Below are 17093 nucleotides of genomic sequence, written 5' to 3'. Positions count from 1 at the left end.
AACTGCATATGGAAGCAGCCATTCTCCCACAGAATACAGTTTGGTGACAATGTCAGTGTTTTTCAGCCATAGCAGGGAGGAAAGAACGTGGTGGAGAGAATGATTCAAGTCCTGAGCATTCTGCCTTCTACAGACCTGTCAACAGTTGACATTTCAGCTGCAGTAACTGCCCTCGACCTGCACACATAATATTTGCAAGGGGCGTGTGTGTGTGTGTGTGTGTGTGTGTGTGTGTGTGTGTGTGTGTGTGTGTGTGTGTGTGTGAATATATCTTTGTGAGCTTGCATGCAATGGGGACACATTTGGTTTTCATTGTCCCTGATTGGCTCTAGGAGCAGTAAAAGATTCCCTTCCCCCAGAGGTGGGATGCAGGGCAGCCCAGACATTTTCCAAGCATGGCATGTGGTTTCAGCCGCTTGTCTCTTATTAAAGTCCGTGGGAGCTCTGTGAGGGTCTGGAACGTGTGGTCCCACATCCCCCTGAGGAAATGGGGCGCTAGTACCAGATTTCGTAGCCAGGACAACATCCAACAAGGTGTCTTATTCCAGACCGGGCCCCTAGAGTCTTGATATGGGTGACTTCCTAGATTACCCATCCCCCCAAGACATTGCATTAGATCCATTCGATTATGTATCTAATGGGAGCACATAAAAGAGGTGAGTGGGGTGTGGGCGGAGCATCTGTCTGGTGTCTTAGAGCTGCTGGGCCCTTCTGGGTGGGGAGACGGAGGCCTCAACCAAACAGATGCAGGGACAGTTAAGGCCCAGGCAGGAGACAAAAGTCACCTTACACATAAGAAAGGTGTAGGTGGGGACTTTCCAGTTTTGCTCTTACAAAGGGGAGGGAAAAAACCCAAAGCCACAATTTAAATAAAATGGATATTTGCTTTCTCTTTATCATTTAAGACAGGAACCAGTCACCTTGATTATCATGTTTCCATACTTCTAGAAGAAGAAAAAATGACCTAAAATGGATATCCATATATCTTCTCAAAGAAAATGACTCTGAAGTGACCTTAGCTGAGAATGCCTATATTTTTAACAGCAGGTATATGCATAATTTCAGATTTCCTCTAGTCCTTTCTCATTTTTGTCTTTTTTCCTCTGACAAATCCTATTTGTTGGTCATGCCATCACCCAGTTTCATCCTCCGGAGCTTGTTCTTGTCAGAGTCTCTGCCTTTCTTCCCGGCCGCCCCCTCACACTGGGTGCTCCCTATAGGAGAGGCTCGGGATTCTCGAATATTCCAAACTAGGCCTCCTGGTAAAAACAACAAGCCAGTTTAGCTGATGGTAAGAGAGAATCTGGGCTTGCGGGTTTCGCGCGGGTGGGCTCCATTTCTATCCTGGGAGACGAGGCCGTGGCTTCCTCTCCTCTCTGCCAGGGAGACTCCTCACAGGCCATCCGTCCGTCCAGCCATGGCCACTCTCACCTCACTGAAAGTGACCCCTGGGGCTTGCCAACGACGGCACGTCCGAGTCTACCCATCGTGACATGTCCCCTCGGCCTGTCCAGCTGTAGCGCCATGACTTTCTTTCAAGTTCTCTGTATTTCAGCAGAAACTGCATGCTGCTCCCACACACGCCCTGTATTTCTGCCTCCGCACGGGATCCTAAACCATTCCTTCTGCTGGGACCACCTTGATCTTCCTTTCCTAAAATTGACAGCAGGGCAGAGATCACCTCTCTCAGGAAACCACTCTGATTGCCTTCGATCTTCTTCCTAAGGACATCCGCTGGGCTTCACCTGTGCTCTTAGTCGGGCTCACTCTCCATCTCCTGGTTTTGAGGCTAACCCTCCGAGAAGCAACTGTCCCACCTCTGAATCTCTATGAACTCCAGGTGTGCACGTGATCACAGTTTCAGACACTCAACACACGGTCAACTGAAAAAAACATGCACAATTGTGAGAGTTGTGAGTGAAGTTTTATCTGGGGCAAAATGAGGACTACAGCCCGGGAGACAGCCTCTCAGAGAGCTCTGAGGAGCTGCTCCGAAGGGGTGGGGGGAAGGTCAGTGTTACACAGGATTTTGGTGAAGGGGGTGCGTGCAGTCAAGCGCACGTCTCAGCAGAAGGCCGCTGCTGGTCACGAGGAGCAGATGTCTCCGTTCACGATCTTAGTGCTTTTCCAGATCTGAGGAGGTGTAAGACGTGGGCTCATAAAACCTCCTCCTGAAAAATATCTCACTCTCTGAAGCCCTGTTCTGCCAGTTTTCCCCAGAGCACAGAGGGCCTCATTCCTGATCTCCACCCTGAACTCCTTTCAGCGGGTGTTGAAGGTCAGCGACTGCGGCAGCTAGTGACCTTGCAGAGGCAGACGGCGAGAGACAATTTTTTTTTTAACATCTTTATTGGAGTATAATTGCTTTACAATGGTGTGCCAGTTTCTGCTTTATAACAAAGTGAATCAGTTATACATACACATATGTTCCCATATCTCTTCCCTCTTGCGTCTCCCTCCCTCCCACCCTCCCTATCCCACCCCTCCAGGCGGTCACAAAGCACCGAGCTGATCTCCCTGTGCTATGCGGCTGCTTCCCACTAGCTCTCTACCTTACGTTTGGTAGTGTCTATATGTCCATGCCTCTCTCCCTTGAGTGACAATTTTTTGTCCACACACATTTATTGTCACTGCTTCAAAAAGGCCTTCCCTAACCACCCCATTTAAAGTGGCCTTTTGTACAACTGGGGACAATACAGCAATCTTGTCTACTTGTTTACCTGTAAATTATCTGTCTCTCTCCCTAGACTGTAATTCCAGGAAGATGGGAACTCCCTCTGTCTTGTTCACTCAGTGGCAAGCACACCACCTGGCAGAGAACAGGTGCTCAGATAGTTGTTGGATGGATATATCCGTCAAGAAGTGAACGAATGAAGTATAGGTATGTGATGTGGGTTTTGCACTGGGCTTTCCAAGAGCAAGCAGGTTGGGAGCCCCGGGCCTCCAGGAGAGATGCTGCTTTGCAGGTCCAGGACGCGCTGGGCCGCTTGCCCTGGAAGCACTTCTCCTGGCCAGCCAGGCGTAACGCACATGTTCTGCTAGTGGGAGGCGTGGTGATTCTCTACAAATGGCACTGTGCGTGAGTCTCTTGAGCAGCTCATGGTCCAAATGCCTTGAGCAACATGCCTCACATGGTCGGGCCTGTCCTTGAAGGCCTCATGAGCTTCAAGAAAAAGCAGCACCTCATAAAATTGGGAAGAGTTCGTGAATTTAAGACCAAGTGAAGTAAATAGCAATGAAATCTTCACAAGTTATGTTTAGCTGCACTTCAGCACCCCCACCCGAATGCAGTGGAGGAATCCAGGGACGAGTGAGACCCTGAAGAGGAGACGTGTTACAAATGCCACCTGGATGGTGGTGAGAACTCTTTTCTGTACTTGGCAGAACTTTGTTTACAAGGCTTTTCCCCTTTCAGCATCTCAATTAGGTGCAAGGACTTCTCCCAGGGTGAAGAGTGTTCAGCATGTGTAAAAATGCCTTTGTGTCCATTGCAAGAATGTCTTCCCATATGTGAAGTGAATTTAAGAGGAAAAGACCAAATTAAACAGGGATTGCACTGATCTCCTTTAAGAATTTTCAACTCATGTTGTGCACCCTGTATTTTTTTGGTGTGCAAGCTCTAAACCAAAACAGGCCTGCCCCCAGGGACTGGGATCCACATGCCCATTAGGCCAGGAATGCATTACACAAAGCAACCATTCTACCAACAGCCAAATGTGCCCTCATGTGCCCTTCCCTGCTGAGGCATGTCAACCCCTAGTTGTTCACGGGGTCCTCTGTGCATTCCTTTCTCTCACTGTTCATATGTGTTAAGAGTCTGCAAAGTTTCATATGGTCCACCTTGGACTTGCTTCTTGGAAGGGCTTCCTACCCATTTCCACCCTGTGCTGGGAAACTAACTCTGAGGGGCAGACCCCGCCTGACGTCCTGGAGGCTGGGCCTCAGCAGCCCCATCGCCTGACGTCCTGGAGGCTGGGTCTCAGCAGCCCCATGACACCAGCACACGTTCTCCGGGGAGGTTTCCCCAACGAGGCCAGTCTTTTGCTGCCTCTACCAAGAGCCACATGCATCATTCCTAGGGCCCCAGTTGTGTTGGCTTTCTCGAGCCTTAAGAAAGAATTGCTAAATGAAGATGGAATTCAGACATTGTAGACAAGGCTCTCGTGAGGAGGTAGCACCTGATCTGACCTTGAAGATCTGAATGTATGCCGCTGGAAGGGGTTAGCCATGACTGGTGAGGGAGCAGACCCAGCGATCAAGGCACCGGAAGAAAAGCGTTGGGACTGGAGCTGATGGAAGGGGGATACAGGAGGAAAGGTTGAGAAGTCGGGACACACGGGTGGGGCAGCTTAGGCTTCAGCTGACAGGGAATGAGGCGCTGTCTGACGTGGGACCAGGAGGGCCGGATCAGATGGGCGCTGCGTGGGGCAGTTAAACTGACTGGAGGAAGCCAGGAGGAGACTGGCTGAAAGGCTTTTGCAGTAATGCAGATAAGAGGTACTGAGGGCCTGCACTAGCCCCGTGAGGCTGGAAACACGGAGGATAACAAAGGAGAGATTAGGATACTGCGTCAGGCCTGGAGGTCGTGTAACTACATCATTAACCAATATAAAATGCTGTGTATGTGCAGTTTCCCCCCTCACGATCGCCTTAGTTGCAGAAGGAACAATTCAAACACATCCCAAATCTGAAAAAAAAAATCACAGATATGGGAAGCATAATTTATATCAAAAACACTGGCCCTCGTGGACCAGAAAAAAAGTTCACCTTTCCATGTATAATCAGAAGGAAAAAAAAAAAAAAAAGAAAAAAGAAAAAGGCAAGGAAGTTTCTTTCTGCCCCCTGGTGGCTTTTGGAAAACTTAACAGAAAGGGCAGAAAGGAAAGGGGACCAATTTCTCCACTTGGCGCTCAGTGTCAACTGTGCAAACAGCACTCTAAATAAGAACAGACGTTTCAGACCTTTAGACACTTCAGACCTTCCCCGACACAGCTCACTTCCTGCCTGAGGTTGGCGAGTTGGGGTGGGACCACCGCCAACATCCTCTGATAAGTGCGAGCAGGTGCTCTGCCCACCTCCCGGTTGGATGGGAGATTCGGCCACTGAGATGCTGACCCTGCTTCCACTGGGGCTCTCGGAGCAGTTTGCTAGAACGTGACCTGCGAGCAGAGCGTTTCTGACAAAGCCCGGGAAACAGCTCGGCGGGCCTCCAAGTCAAACCGCGCTGGCCCAGGGGCTGGGCACCCGCCTCCGCATAAGCAGAATCCGCTCTTAGTTAGGCTAGAGAAAATTGCCATTAATATAGAAATACTTTTTCGGGGGTAAAAGCTAACAAATCGATTTCTGAGTCTCCTCTCGCTATTCCCCCCCAGGCAGCATCCCCCCCAGGCAGCATCCCTGCAGTCCTACACGATGTCACCCCTTTTCCATCCTAAAAAATGTGCTTTTGATTTCCCGACCTATCTGATGATGCTCTTCAGCTAACCTGTGGCTCTGTGCAAAGCTAATTTTAAGGTGTAATGCCTCCTCCCAAATTTGCCTTCATGCATAGAATCATGCAGGAGAAGGAGGAAGAAAAGCAGGAGCGGTTGGGGGCGAGGTGAAAACAGCCCGGTCATTATCAGTTAGACTGTAACTGGATAAGGCAGCCCGCTGTGTGCAGCCATCAGCGGAGCCCACGAAATGCTGCTGGCTTTCCAGATACCCTGTTGTTTAGTTTTGTCTCTAACAAAACAAACAAAAATGCGCATGATTGTACCAGGCCTCAAAACCCATTTTATTCTCCCATTATACCAAGGAAATCTTGAATAGGGGCGCCACTGGAGTGAGGCTCTCTCCGTGGGCTCCTATGAATAATTGTTGCTCCGCATTCTATTAGAGAAAGGCAGCCATTAGAAAGTTTTCACTCTCCTAACGTTAGGGCATCCCTTGAACAGGCGTTTTAAATGGATTCTAATTCCACGGTCTTGAAGACCTGTTCCAATATTGTGAATCTGGCAGGTAACCATAATTTACCCGGGAATAGAATCTTTTTTATTGCTTTAAAACAATTTTGAATAGCAATATTTTAAATGATTCTACATTTTCCTATATTAGAGTATAATGAATGTCTTTTGACCAATTCCTTGACAAATTCAGCACTGCCATTACCAATGTCAACTACAGCCGGCCTGAAGCTCTGTGCGCCCAGCGTCTGGTGAGATGTTTAGGGTCTTCTGCCTTGGATCAGTAGGGTTGACTCTTTTTCTTAAGATTTTGTTAAAACTTCATTTCTGTTACCTTTCTTTTTGGTGACATCTGCTTTGGGCAAGGTGTGATGGGCTGAAGAGCAGTGGGGCAGAGAGGCAGTGTGCTTAGGCTTCTACACGGGCCCCAATTCACGCTCCTGATGAGGCTGAGCTCTGCTGACCTCAGGGCTTTGCCCAAGGTCACACAATTAGTACGTGATCCTGGGACTTGAGCCGGCTTGCCTGTAGAGTCCAGGTTCCCTGCACTATTTTTTTTTTTTTTTTTAAGGCTTATAAAAGGATCCAGTCGCTAGTGGACTGTGGTCGGAAGGTTGCTCTAGGTCTGATATCAGCACCTCCCCACCCCTGGTCCACCTTCCTTCCTCACGCCCAGTCTCCCTCGTCCGTGGGGGCTGTGCTGAATGTCGGCCGCACATACAGCAAGATGATGTGGCTCCTTCCACTCACGTGTCATTTCCAGATTGCTTTATCCTTTTACTTGAGCACCCAAATTTTCTTCTCCTTATACCACACGGCCCAAGTGGCTTTCCTAGGAGGAAGGCATGAACTTTAGCACCTGGATTCAAGCCCATTTTAGCTGCTAAGAGGCAAGTTTTCTTTCCTTTTTTTGTTTTCAAACCTTACATTTTGATTCTCCATGTATGTTCCAGATGGGGAAGTGGCTAGATAAGCAACCTGCAGATAAGCAAGGCCCACGACTCATCATCACTCACCGATAATGCTGACATGGAACAGTTTCCATAGCTTAACGGAGGCAGTAAAGGCTAATAGAAATGAATAAAGCACTCGTTATAATAAGCTCAAACTGTTCTCGAGATTTTTTTTCTCTAGACTTGGTTCCTTTATTTCCAAACTTTCCCAACAGAATCTTTGGTGACATTACCAGATGTTAATGACCTCAAGCACGAGCCACCAGCTGTCGTAGATGCAGCTTGGCCACGCACAGATGTTCTTCTGGCCTTCTTAAGAAATCAGCGTATGGAATAGTATTAGGTAAACCACGGTGGCTCTCAAGAATAGGCAGAAAACCAGGGAGACTAGAGACAGTAATTCTTCATTTCTGTAGACATCATCCCTCACACTGTGTGGAGCTCCCAGTGGCCCGTGACCGACCTCGGAGGCTCCTTTGATCTCCCACCACTGGCAGCTCTGCTCACGGGGGTCTGCAAGCGGTTTTGGTGAAGTACCTCCAAACTAACTTCTCCGTATCTAAGTAACATGCCTCTACTGAGATTCCTAAAGAGCTTCATGCTGAGAACACTGACGACACAGTTTTGGCTAGAAGTAGGCTAGCCAAATTACCCTGAAATATATAATAATAAAGGAATAAAAAAATCTTTAAAAAGCAGAGCTGTAAATCAATCTAATCTGTCTTCTGAGTCCACTTATGCACGTGAGGTAACCACCAGCTGTAGATTAAACAGTATGAGAGAGATGATATGATGAGCATTTGTTTTTCCCACTTTCCTTTTGCAAAGTTAGTCACTGCATAATTTTTTGGTAGACTGCTTTTGGGGGATGCATTTAGATCCTTTTATTGCTATAGATTCAGACTTTGACAAATTTATAAATTTTTTCTATTTGATCAAAATTAACATGTAACTAGAACAATGAGAAAGATGCAATATAAAAATGGAAATAATAAAATAGCAGGAATCCTGTACATTTCTAAATTAATCTTCCATTCAAATTGTTCTTAAAGAAACACTATCTCTGTACATAGTTTAAATCATGACATGGCAGGTAACTTAGGAAACTGACACAGCCCCAGGGTGATGAGATACCACAAATTCATACATATGCATAGATGCATGTAAATCAAAGATGGGGTAGACTGCACAATGGAAATTAAGAGAGACCAGGAAGTGTCAAAATAAGTTGCCCCAAACGTTTTGCTGTAGTAGTTCCATGGTGTTTTGCCATATAGAAACCTTAAAAAAGTATCAAATCATGACATAGTTTTAAAAATCGCCTTACCGCAGCACTGTCCAATAGAACTTGCTACAATGATGAAGGGGTCTGTATCTGCACTGTCCAACATGGCAGCTCCTCTGGGTTGAATTGTGTCCTCCCACCCAAAAGCTATGTTGAAGTCCTAACCCCAGTGCCTGTGAATGTGACCTTATTTGGAGTCAGGGTCTTTGCAGATGTATTAAGATGGGGTCATACTGGGTTAGGGTGGGCCCTAAATCCAATACGACTGAGTCCTAAAAGATGAGAAGACACAGAGAAACAAACACAGAGGGAAGATGACCACGTGAACACGAAAGCAGAACCACCAGAAACTGGGACGCAGCTGCCAGCCAAAAACCCCCAGGATTGCTGGAAGGGGCAGGGAAAGATTCTCCCTGGATCCATCAGAGGAAGCATGGTCCTGCCAGACCTTGATCTGGGACGTTAGCTTACAAAACTGCGTGAAAATAAATTCTTGTTGTTTTAAGACATCCAGGTTGTGGTAACCTGTTACAGAAGCCCCAGGAAACTAATACGACAGCTGGGGCCACATGTGGCTGTTGGGCATTTGAAATGTGGCTAGTGAGGCTGAGGGACTAAATTTTAATTTTAATTAATTAAATAGACACATGTGGCTACAGGCTGTTATTGGACAGAACAGCTTTATCAGTTTGTATGACTTCTACAACAGTCTATTTTTTTAAAAGATTTTTTTGATGTGGACCATTTTTTAAGTCTTTATTGAATCTGTTACAATATTGCTTCTGTTTTATGTTTTGTTTTTTTGGCCCTGAGGCATGTGGGATCTTAGCTCCCCGACCAGGGATCGAACCCGTACCCCATGCATTGGAAGGCGAAGTCTTAACCACCGGACCACCAGGGGAGTCCCTACAACAGTCTTACATATCCAAACCCTTTATCAAATTGACCCTTTGAATGAAAACTGAGAATAAATCATACTATCACCAGCATGCTTTAATTAAGTACACTCTCTCTCACTGTGTGTTATTACGGAAAAACCCGAACTTTTTGGCCGACCCAATATATATACATAAATATACACACACACGCGCACGCGCGCACACACACACACAATCTTTGCTTTAATGGTCAATAAAATAACATCAGTAACGGTTAGCTTCCAACTTACAATCTGGCCATCTCTCAATATTTTAAACTGAGCTGGAAAAATGCATACAACTGTCCACATACAACTGAGCCAAGAGCCTTAAGCACTGAATCCACAAGCCTAAAATGCTGTTTTTCTTGTTTCATGATCAAAAAGCTCCATTAGTTGAGAGATGCTATTCAGACTCACTGAATACCGAATTAACAAAGTGATGAATTGGACTTCATGAAGTATTCATGAGTTCTCATTTAATGCTAATTAAAAAAAAAAAAAAAGGCCTATGTTAAATGATTTTAAGACCCTGGCAGAGACTGACAAAAGCATGAAAAATTAAGGTTCAGGGGCAAGTGTGATCCAAAATCACAGAGTTGAATCATGCAAGTTGGGAGTACAATATTTATACCGTTCTGGTACAAATCGCTCTAGCTGGCAACGTATAAATGATAAATAAATGTTTTAAAACCACTTTCTGCATACTGACTTCAATAAAATTGTAACGATGAAAGAAACGAAGATATTTGTGGTCGTTGCTAACAGTCTGCTTTATACCTGCCAGACAAGTGAGGGATATCTTTCTCTGCCTCCAAGGTGGCTGAAACATTTACTTTTGAGTGTCATATTAACAGGTAATTAACTATTAAAAATCACAAGTGCCACATAACATAAGATGTGCTATGCTAGGGGTTTCTTGTTTTGTTTTGTTTTAAAAAAAAAAACAGCACTTCTATTTGGAATTGCTTCTTCACATTGCAGGTGAAGAGATGTGACGAGGAAACCAAGCTATACAAATCTCCAAGCTACTCTGGAGTCTAAAAGAATAAAAGTTTGGCATGCAAAACATATTCAGCAACTTTAATGTTTGGTCTAACTGCAACAGTTAATTGGAAAATATTTTCTGGATAGGACTGGATTGAAGACACCAACTTGACACTAACTGGATATGAAAAATGCAGTTTTACTTAGAATTAAATCTTAAACAGCCAACATACTTTTAAACGTAAAAAACTGAGCTAAATTAAAAATAGTGGTATGGTTATCCACCCTTTCCAGGCACGCATTTTAAAGACCTCTGTTCTACAAAGAATCAATGAATCAGAAGCTTAAATGGTTTTAAATAACTTTAAGCGTTTAAATAAGACATTTTCTAACTGGAAATTTTAGAGGTGTGCAAACTGTAAAAGCAATAGTGTAGGTCTCCCAGGAAATATTTAGTTGAGGGACAATGAGAGGAGGGGCACTAAGTTTTAAAAGCCACACATTTTTCTGAAACTTCAAGTAAGGAGAAAATTCCTATTGTCCAGTGAAAGGCAAAGGGAATCAGGCAATGAGGAATAAGAACAATGTTGCCAAGTGTTACAAAGAACTGAGAAAAACAATTAATGCGATCAATTACAACTCCTGTCATCCATAAGATGGGACTAAAGTCTTAAACCTCCTGTCTCAAAAGAGTATAGACACAGTGGAATATTATACAGCCATTTAAATGATTATTCTTCCAATCTATTTTCATTTTCACAGTAAATTAAGATGTTCAAAAAAATAAATAGATGAAAAAATTATGAAACAATATACATGGCGTAATTTCACATTTATTTCAAAATAAAACATATACATAAATGTAAGTAGAAAAAAGTCTGAAAGGACACACACCAAAATGTGAATGACAGTAGTAATAGTGACAGGATTGTAAGTGACTTATTTTCTCTGGTACACTTTTCTATACTGTCTAAATGTCTTCTGGTGAACACTATCCATTTCAAATAAGAAAAATAATAAAGCTATTTCCATTCTGGAAAAAATATCAGTGGGATTTATAAGTAATATTCAAATCACTTGGGAAACAGGATTCATTTTATCATAAACCCACCAGGGTCCCCTGAACCGTAAAAAGACAAAACACTTCAAAATGTATTCTAGAAGTATGCTGTGGACTCTTGCGAAGGATGAAAGCATACTTTGCTTTGTGAGGTATTTATGAAAATTTCTCTGAAAACTAAACTTTTTAGGAGAAATTTATACTTGAGTTTGCTACTTAAATATTATTTCGAGTCCCTCTGGGTAAAAGAATGTCTATTCCCTGATTTATCTTGTGAAAAATTAGGGAATAGACATTCTTTTACCCAAAGGTAATACTTTACTTTTATTTATTCCTGAGAAAGAAATCCATCATGCTTTGATTTAGGTGACTAAGTGATCTGAGATTCCAATTACTGCAAATTAAACACTGTCATTCACGTAGCCAGTGGCGACCTCAGCTTCCTGCATACTCACTGCAGGTGAAATGTGCCAAGAATTCGAAAGATGGACACGTTGGCCTTTAAGTAATGACCACCAACAGCCGCTGCAGACAGGGAGTTTTATTTTTTCCATTCCAGCTTTATCAAATGGACTGTTCAAAAAGCATATACAAGAGCAAAAACTATCACATGCAAAAACCAAACGTGTTTTGTCTTACAGTCACTGCTTTTCTTTTGGAAAATAATCCACATTTGAGTAACTAGAGCCTAATTCAAACACTTCCCAATTGTTTCCACTTCATTTCCTTCTCTAAAGTGAGCAACAGTAGATACGTTTTAAGTAGCTGATCATCATCTTTCTCATCTTTATTCTACTGAAATAATATAAAGCTTTACCAAATGAAACCATATAGTGTCCGGAAATCTGAAAAGATTCATTTACATAATAAATTCCAAAACATAAGAAATCATATACAACTGATATTTTGAAAAATGGATAAAAATTAGAATAAGCTAATATCTGAAAGCAAACGTAAACAGTAATAACTTCTTATCTAAATAATTTTAATCAAATGAATAATATATTCATCTCGTAATAGCCTCTATCTTTCAGAATATAAAGAAAGTGCTCAGATTACATTTAAAAAAAAATAAGATAACAAAAATCTCACAGAACTGAAATAATTTAAATAAAGATGACAGCATGGGGAATCTTTATTACATTTTTGCTCCCAAGACAGGGAGGCAGGCATATAAATTTACCTGAAATCAGAAAGGGACTGCAGCACTAAGATTGTAAATGCAAAGCTTCCAGCCTTGAAAAGATATAAACTATCTCTGAAAGGTTCTCATGCATCCTGCTTTAGATGAAAGCCGTTCATGCAAAATCAGATTTCTCAGCTAGACTGCTTGTCACCTGACCGAGCCAAGTCACTTTCCTTGACTGTCCCTTTCTAGCCCACTATCAACATTCACTCAGCAGGGCTCAAAAGAACAAATAACCGTCTTCTGAAGACACCTTGTTCATGAGGATCAACACACTGTCTACTCTCAGAAAAACAACACACGAAAATAGCAACCGAGTAGAAGAATCTTCGTCCCCACCTCTCTCTGGAGCTTCAATGGAGCCAACCTAGAAAGCCACGCACAGGGAGAGCACCATGGTTCCAGAGAGGGGGCTTAATCCTTTTCCTCTGAAGGGATCCTAAACTGAACTCTGCAGGAAAACACCAGAGTTGTGGTAAGAAGTAAGATCCAAGCTTTCTCTTCATCTGATACTTGAGTTGTGATCTTAATGAATTCCATTCTACACACTAAGATGAAAGTTTGTGTAACGCACCTGATGACATCAACCTGGACATGCCAATGCCAAGGGTACCAGGTATGGACCCACCCTACTTATTTTAATAATACTGAGATTACTCACAACGCTTCTGAAGTCCTATTTTGAAATTTCTTTCAACTCAATAGGATTTCAGGTCATTCTTACTTTCTTATTTATGCTTTGCTTAATGTTTAGCTGCTTAAAGTATCATTTTCATAAATTAAAAAATTAAGCTATCTTCACTTTAGAGGGAAATATTTTTTTATATGTTCTACAGATTCTGAAGGCAGTTCTAAGTAAGAGTCTATCAAATGCTCTTGGGAGACTATTTTGAAGGACAAAATTCCAGAGAATGCAAAATCCATGCCATCACTACTCCATCCCCAGCTAGCTAAGTACCTGCTCATGGCAGGCGCTACACACACACACACTCTCTCTCTCTCTGAATGAATAAATACAATTTATTTGGATGTTGAACTTCTAGACATCTGATTTTTAAAACCATTGTTTTATGATCCTTCCTTTTATTCTAGCTAGCTGAAATTATTTTCTAATGTTTTATACCTAAACTCAGTGAATTTAAAAGTTTAAAAATCGGTAGTGGGATTCAAGCCACTAAGTTTTATAACACGGTTTTTTAAAAGATAAATCAACAGAAAATGAAAATATGGGCAAAATGAGAAATGAAAAGGACTCAGTGGCCAAGCAGGTGGCAGCAGGTGGTGGTCAGCTGAGAAAGAGCACAGGAGAGTAAGCCTCCTCTGTCCCTCCCCACCTCCAGCACAGCTCGACTCGCCTGCCCCCCTCCCACCTCCTGGCACAGTGCCTGCCACCTTGAAGGTGGGGGACAAGGGACATCTGCTGAATGAGTGAAGGACCAACTAAGAGAAGGGAGAGGGAAAGAAGGACCCGCCTCTGCTGCAGACTAGTAAGTGTAGTGTCTCCTCTCTGACCCCCAAATCAAAGGGCAAGAACCGGGTGGTTTCGCCTCCCGCCCCGGAACAGAGGTCAAGATGATTCCTACTTCACTTGAATGCAATGCGTGGCACAGCTATAAAAGCAGTCAGATAGAAACTAACTTTTAATCAATAACCAAAAACAAGTGTCCTGAGTTCTAAGGAAATAAAAATTAGTCTATATTTACCTTTGATGGGGCTTAGGTCAAGGCAGGAGCCAACAACTTTCTAAAAAAAACTGCACTTCTTAGATCTGAGAAATAACGCAAAGTATCCCAGTTTCAACAATATAATATATAGCTACGGTAATCACGTATTTTATTGTCCAAACTGGGATATTTTGGAGAGTAAAAGGGAGCACGAGTAAGAATTATTCTGGGAAAAATAACTGTGCCAAGACAGCAGACACGAATAGGACTGTCCTGGGTAAAGAGACATCCGATGTTAACACAACAAACAACCTTTTTTGGAAGTTTGTACTATTTCCTTTTTTTCAAGTTTTCTATTAAACTACACAGTATAACATTCGGCAGTAATGTAATACTGAACACTGAGTAACAGCTCAGTTTTGTTGCCTTGAGAAGACATTTTCTAAGTGATGACACAGAATTCCCACTTCTTCCCCACACCTAAGGTCTTTCAGCATAAACGAATGTTTTAAATGGCTCTGAGGAAACAGTTTGTTTTAATATTAACAAGAGAAGTTTACCGTCTCCTGTTCATAAAACAGACTTCCGAAATGATAAACCTCGATTATGAGTCTCGGTCATAACACATTTTAAAAATCTTTATATTAACCATGAGATTCTCACAAATACACTGCCACAAAATATTTTAGAAAAGCTATATAGCCATCAAAATTAAAAAGTCTAATCTGCGGACGGTTACAGAGTTTCCCCCGGGTAATGAACTTGCACTGCTGCACACGTCAGCAGCACAACGCTGGCAGGAGTGCCCGGGCAGAGAGGCGACTGAGCTGACTCAGTTTCTGAAGAGCAGCATCCGCTCGGAGCACGTCTGCCCCACCAGGCTCGCGTACTGCAGCACGGCGGCCTCCTCGCTCGGGTCTCTCTGCTGCTTCTTATACACACCGTAAGGCATTATGGCCTTCTTGTAAAACACCTGCAGGCGGTCAGGTTCCTGACTGCGATCTCCATCCACTGCATTAACAAAAAATATGGATTAAAACCAGCGCCTATCAAATCACGTTTCATTTCCTAATTTAAGAATGTTTAACTGAAGTATAAAAATTATGTACTATGTATTAAGATATCTTCTCTGAGCAGTATGTTCAAATGACACTGTGCAGTATTAAGACTAACTTGAGTATGTTAATAAATAACAAATGCCTTGCTGAAAGACAGTAAATTCCCTCCACAAAAAGAGCTGAAACATCAGGGAGACAGACAAGGAATTGTATGCAATTTTTCAAATGGCCTTCAATGTCCTTATTATTTTCTCATACATGATGAAGTTTACAGCTCTCCAGCATCTTTCCTGAGTCTGATTTAAATTTATTTTGCCTCTCCCAGAGCCAACATTCACTGTGTGAAGTTTCCATCCCTGCAGTGAGGCTTTCTGTTGACTCAGCAGTCTGGGCTGACTTGAACTGGCCAGGTTGGGGCGATGGGCACTCGTGCTGCGCAGGCAGGAGGGCAGATGCTTGCAGCTTTCTCGGAGACGGCCACTATCGGTTCTCCTTTCTTCCACATAGAAGAACTCCTGGTTTTTAGCAGGGCATACTGTTTCCCAGCCTTCCTTGCAGCCGGGTGTGGTCCTGTGACCAAGTTCTGGCCAACAGGATACAAGTAAAGGGTTTTGTAGGACAGCTGGCCCAGGGTTTTGCCTCCTTCCTTTTTCAGCCCTTCCTTCATCCTGCTGCTTAGAGCATAAATATCACAGTAGGAGCTCTAACCTCTGTCTTGCAGCTTTCTCTCGGTTCAGCAAAAACAAAAGCTAGAAGGAACCTGGGTACCTGAGAACTTCGTGGAACAAAACGGCCATTCCAGCCCTGGACTGCCTCTGTCTAGAATTCTACATAAAACAGAAAAAAACTACCTTAAGACAAATTATTTTAGGTTTCTATTATTGGCAGTTGCTCTTAATCCTAACTAATACAGAAAACAATGTTAACAGCATCTACTAAAATGTTTTTTTTTTAAATCATTGACTCAGCAAGACCAGTGCTCAGAATCAGCCCACAGCTGACTAAATATGAGAATCATCTGAAGAGTTTTTAAAAAATACCAAAGCCTGGATCCTATTCCCAGAGATCCTGATTTAAAAACTTGTCTCAATGGAACCTGAGCATCAGTATTTTCTTAAGCCTAAGAGGTGGACTGAGAACCACTGTCCTAGAAAAACAAACACACCAGTGTTTATATATATGTGTAAGGATATTTACAGCAATACTCTCTGTAATACTAAAAAACTGGAGGCAACATAAATGTCCACAATGGAGAACTGGTTAATAAACATGTTAAGGGATATCCATACAGTAGAATGTTATACAGCTATTAAAAAGACAAAGGAAAATAGATTGTTAAGTGAAAAAAAAAATAGGTTCAGTGTTAAAAGCCCAGTATATGCATAGAAAAAGATCTGGACAAACATACATTAACCTGTTAACAGTACTTATCTCTAACTGTTCCCTTTGCCTAGAACTACCCAGCTTCTATTGGTTGCCCTCCCTGGACCCTGAGCCCCTTTTCTCTTCAGCCCAGGGGTGGCAGTGGTTTCCTGCTGTTGCTACTCTCTGGGTCACATCTCTGTGCTCCTGACTCTCAGCAATACCACTGCCTGTTATCACCAATTCCGTGAATTAAATGTTCTCTGTTGTAAATACTTCAAGTGGCTTTGGTGTACCTCGTTGGACTTCAAAATATGTGTTGTTTCTTACAAATTACTTTATCCAACGGAAGCAGAAAATGCACATACTTTAAAACAACTAAATATTTGACATTTACTAGGTTACCACATCCCTTACCAGGGTAAATGACAAGCAAAGGAAAAGGCAGGGACCTGGTTCCTGCTGTCAGTTTCTGACAGTTTAAAGCACATGGATTGCAACACAGAAATCTCCATCACCTGCTTATAAATGCTACTAGTAGGAAAAGGTTAGATTCAATTATGCTTAGAAACTAATACAAATAGAAAAGATCAGTAAGAAGAGCAAAGGAGAGAAGCAAGGACAGTGGCAAAATTGCACAAAACCGGCTAAATCTAAAACCCTGACTTTTTAAAATG

The 17093-nt window shown here is 42.9% G+C and overlaps 1 protein-coding gene across 9 annotated transcripts in view; it reads right to left on the bottom strand.

Annotated features, from left to right (window-relative positions):
- ATE1 (arginyltransferase 1) overlaps positions 1-17093 on the bottom strand; it is a 202492-nt gene that overhangs the window by 34991 nt on the left and 150408 nt on the right. For 8 of the 9 annotated variants that reach the window (XM_079899350.1, XM_079899345.1, XM_079899344.1 and 5 more), the window contains one exon: positions 14320-15007. The exons of the other annotated variant lie outside the window; for it this stretch is intronic. In XM_079899350.1, the coding sequence (XP_079755476.1) occupies positions 14829-15007 (179 nt within the window). In that variant the 3' untranslated portion in view covers positions 14320-14828. Of the gene's footprint in view, positions 1-14319; positions 15008-17093 lie in introns of those variants that run through there. 9 annotated transcript variants of the gene reach the window in all.

Source organism: Stenella coeruleoalba, assembly GCF_951394435.1.
Source record: "Stenella coeruleoalba genome assembly, chromosome: 16".
NCBI lineage: Eukaryota > Metazoa > Chordata > Mammalia > Artiodactyla > Delphinidae > Stenella > Stenella coeruleoalba.
Note: the sequence above shows the minus strand (reverse complement) of the source record. Positions and strands in the feature narration are given on the sequence as shown.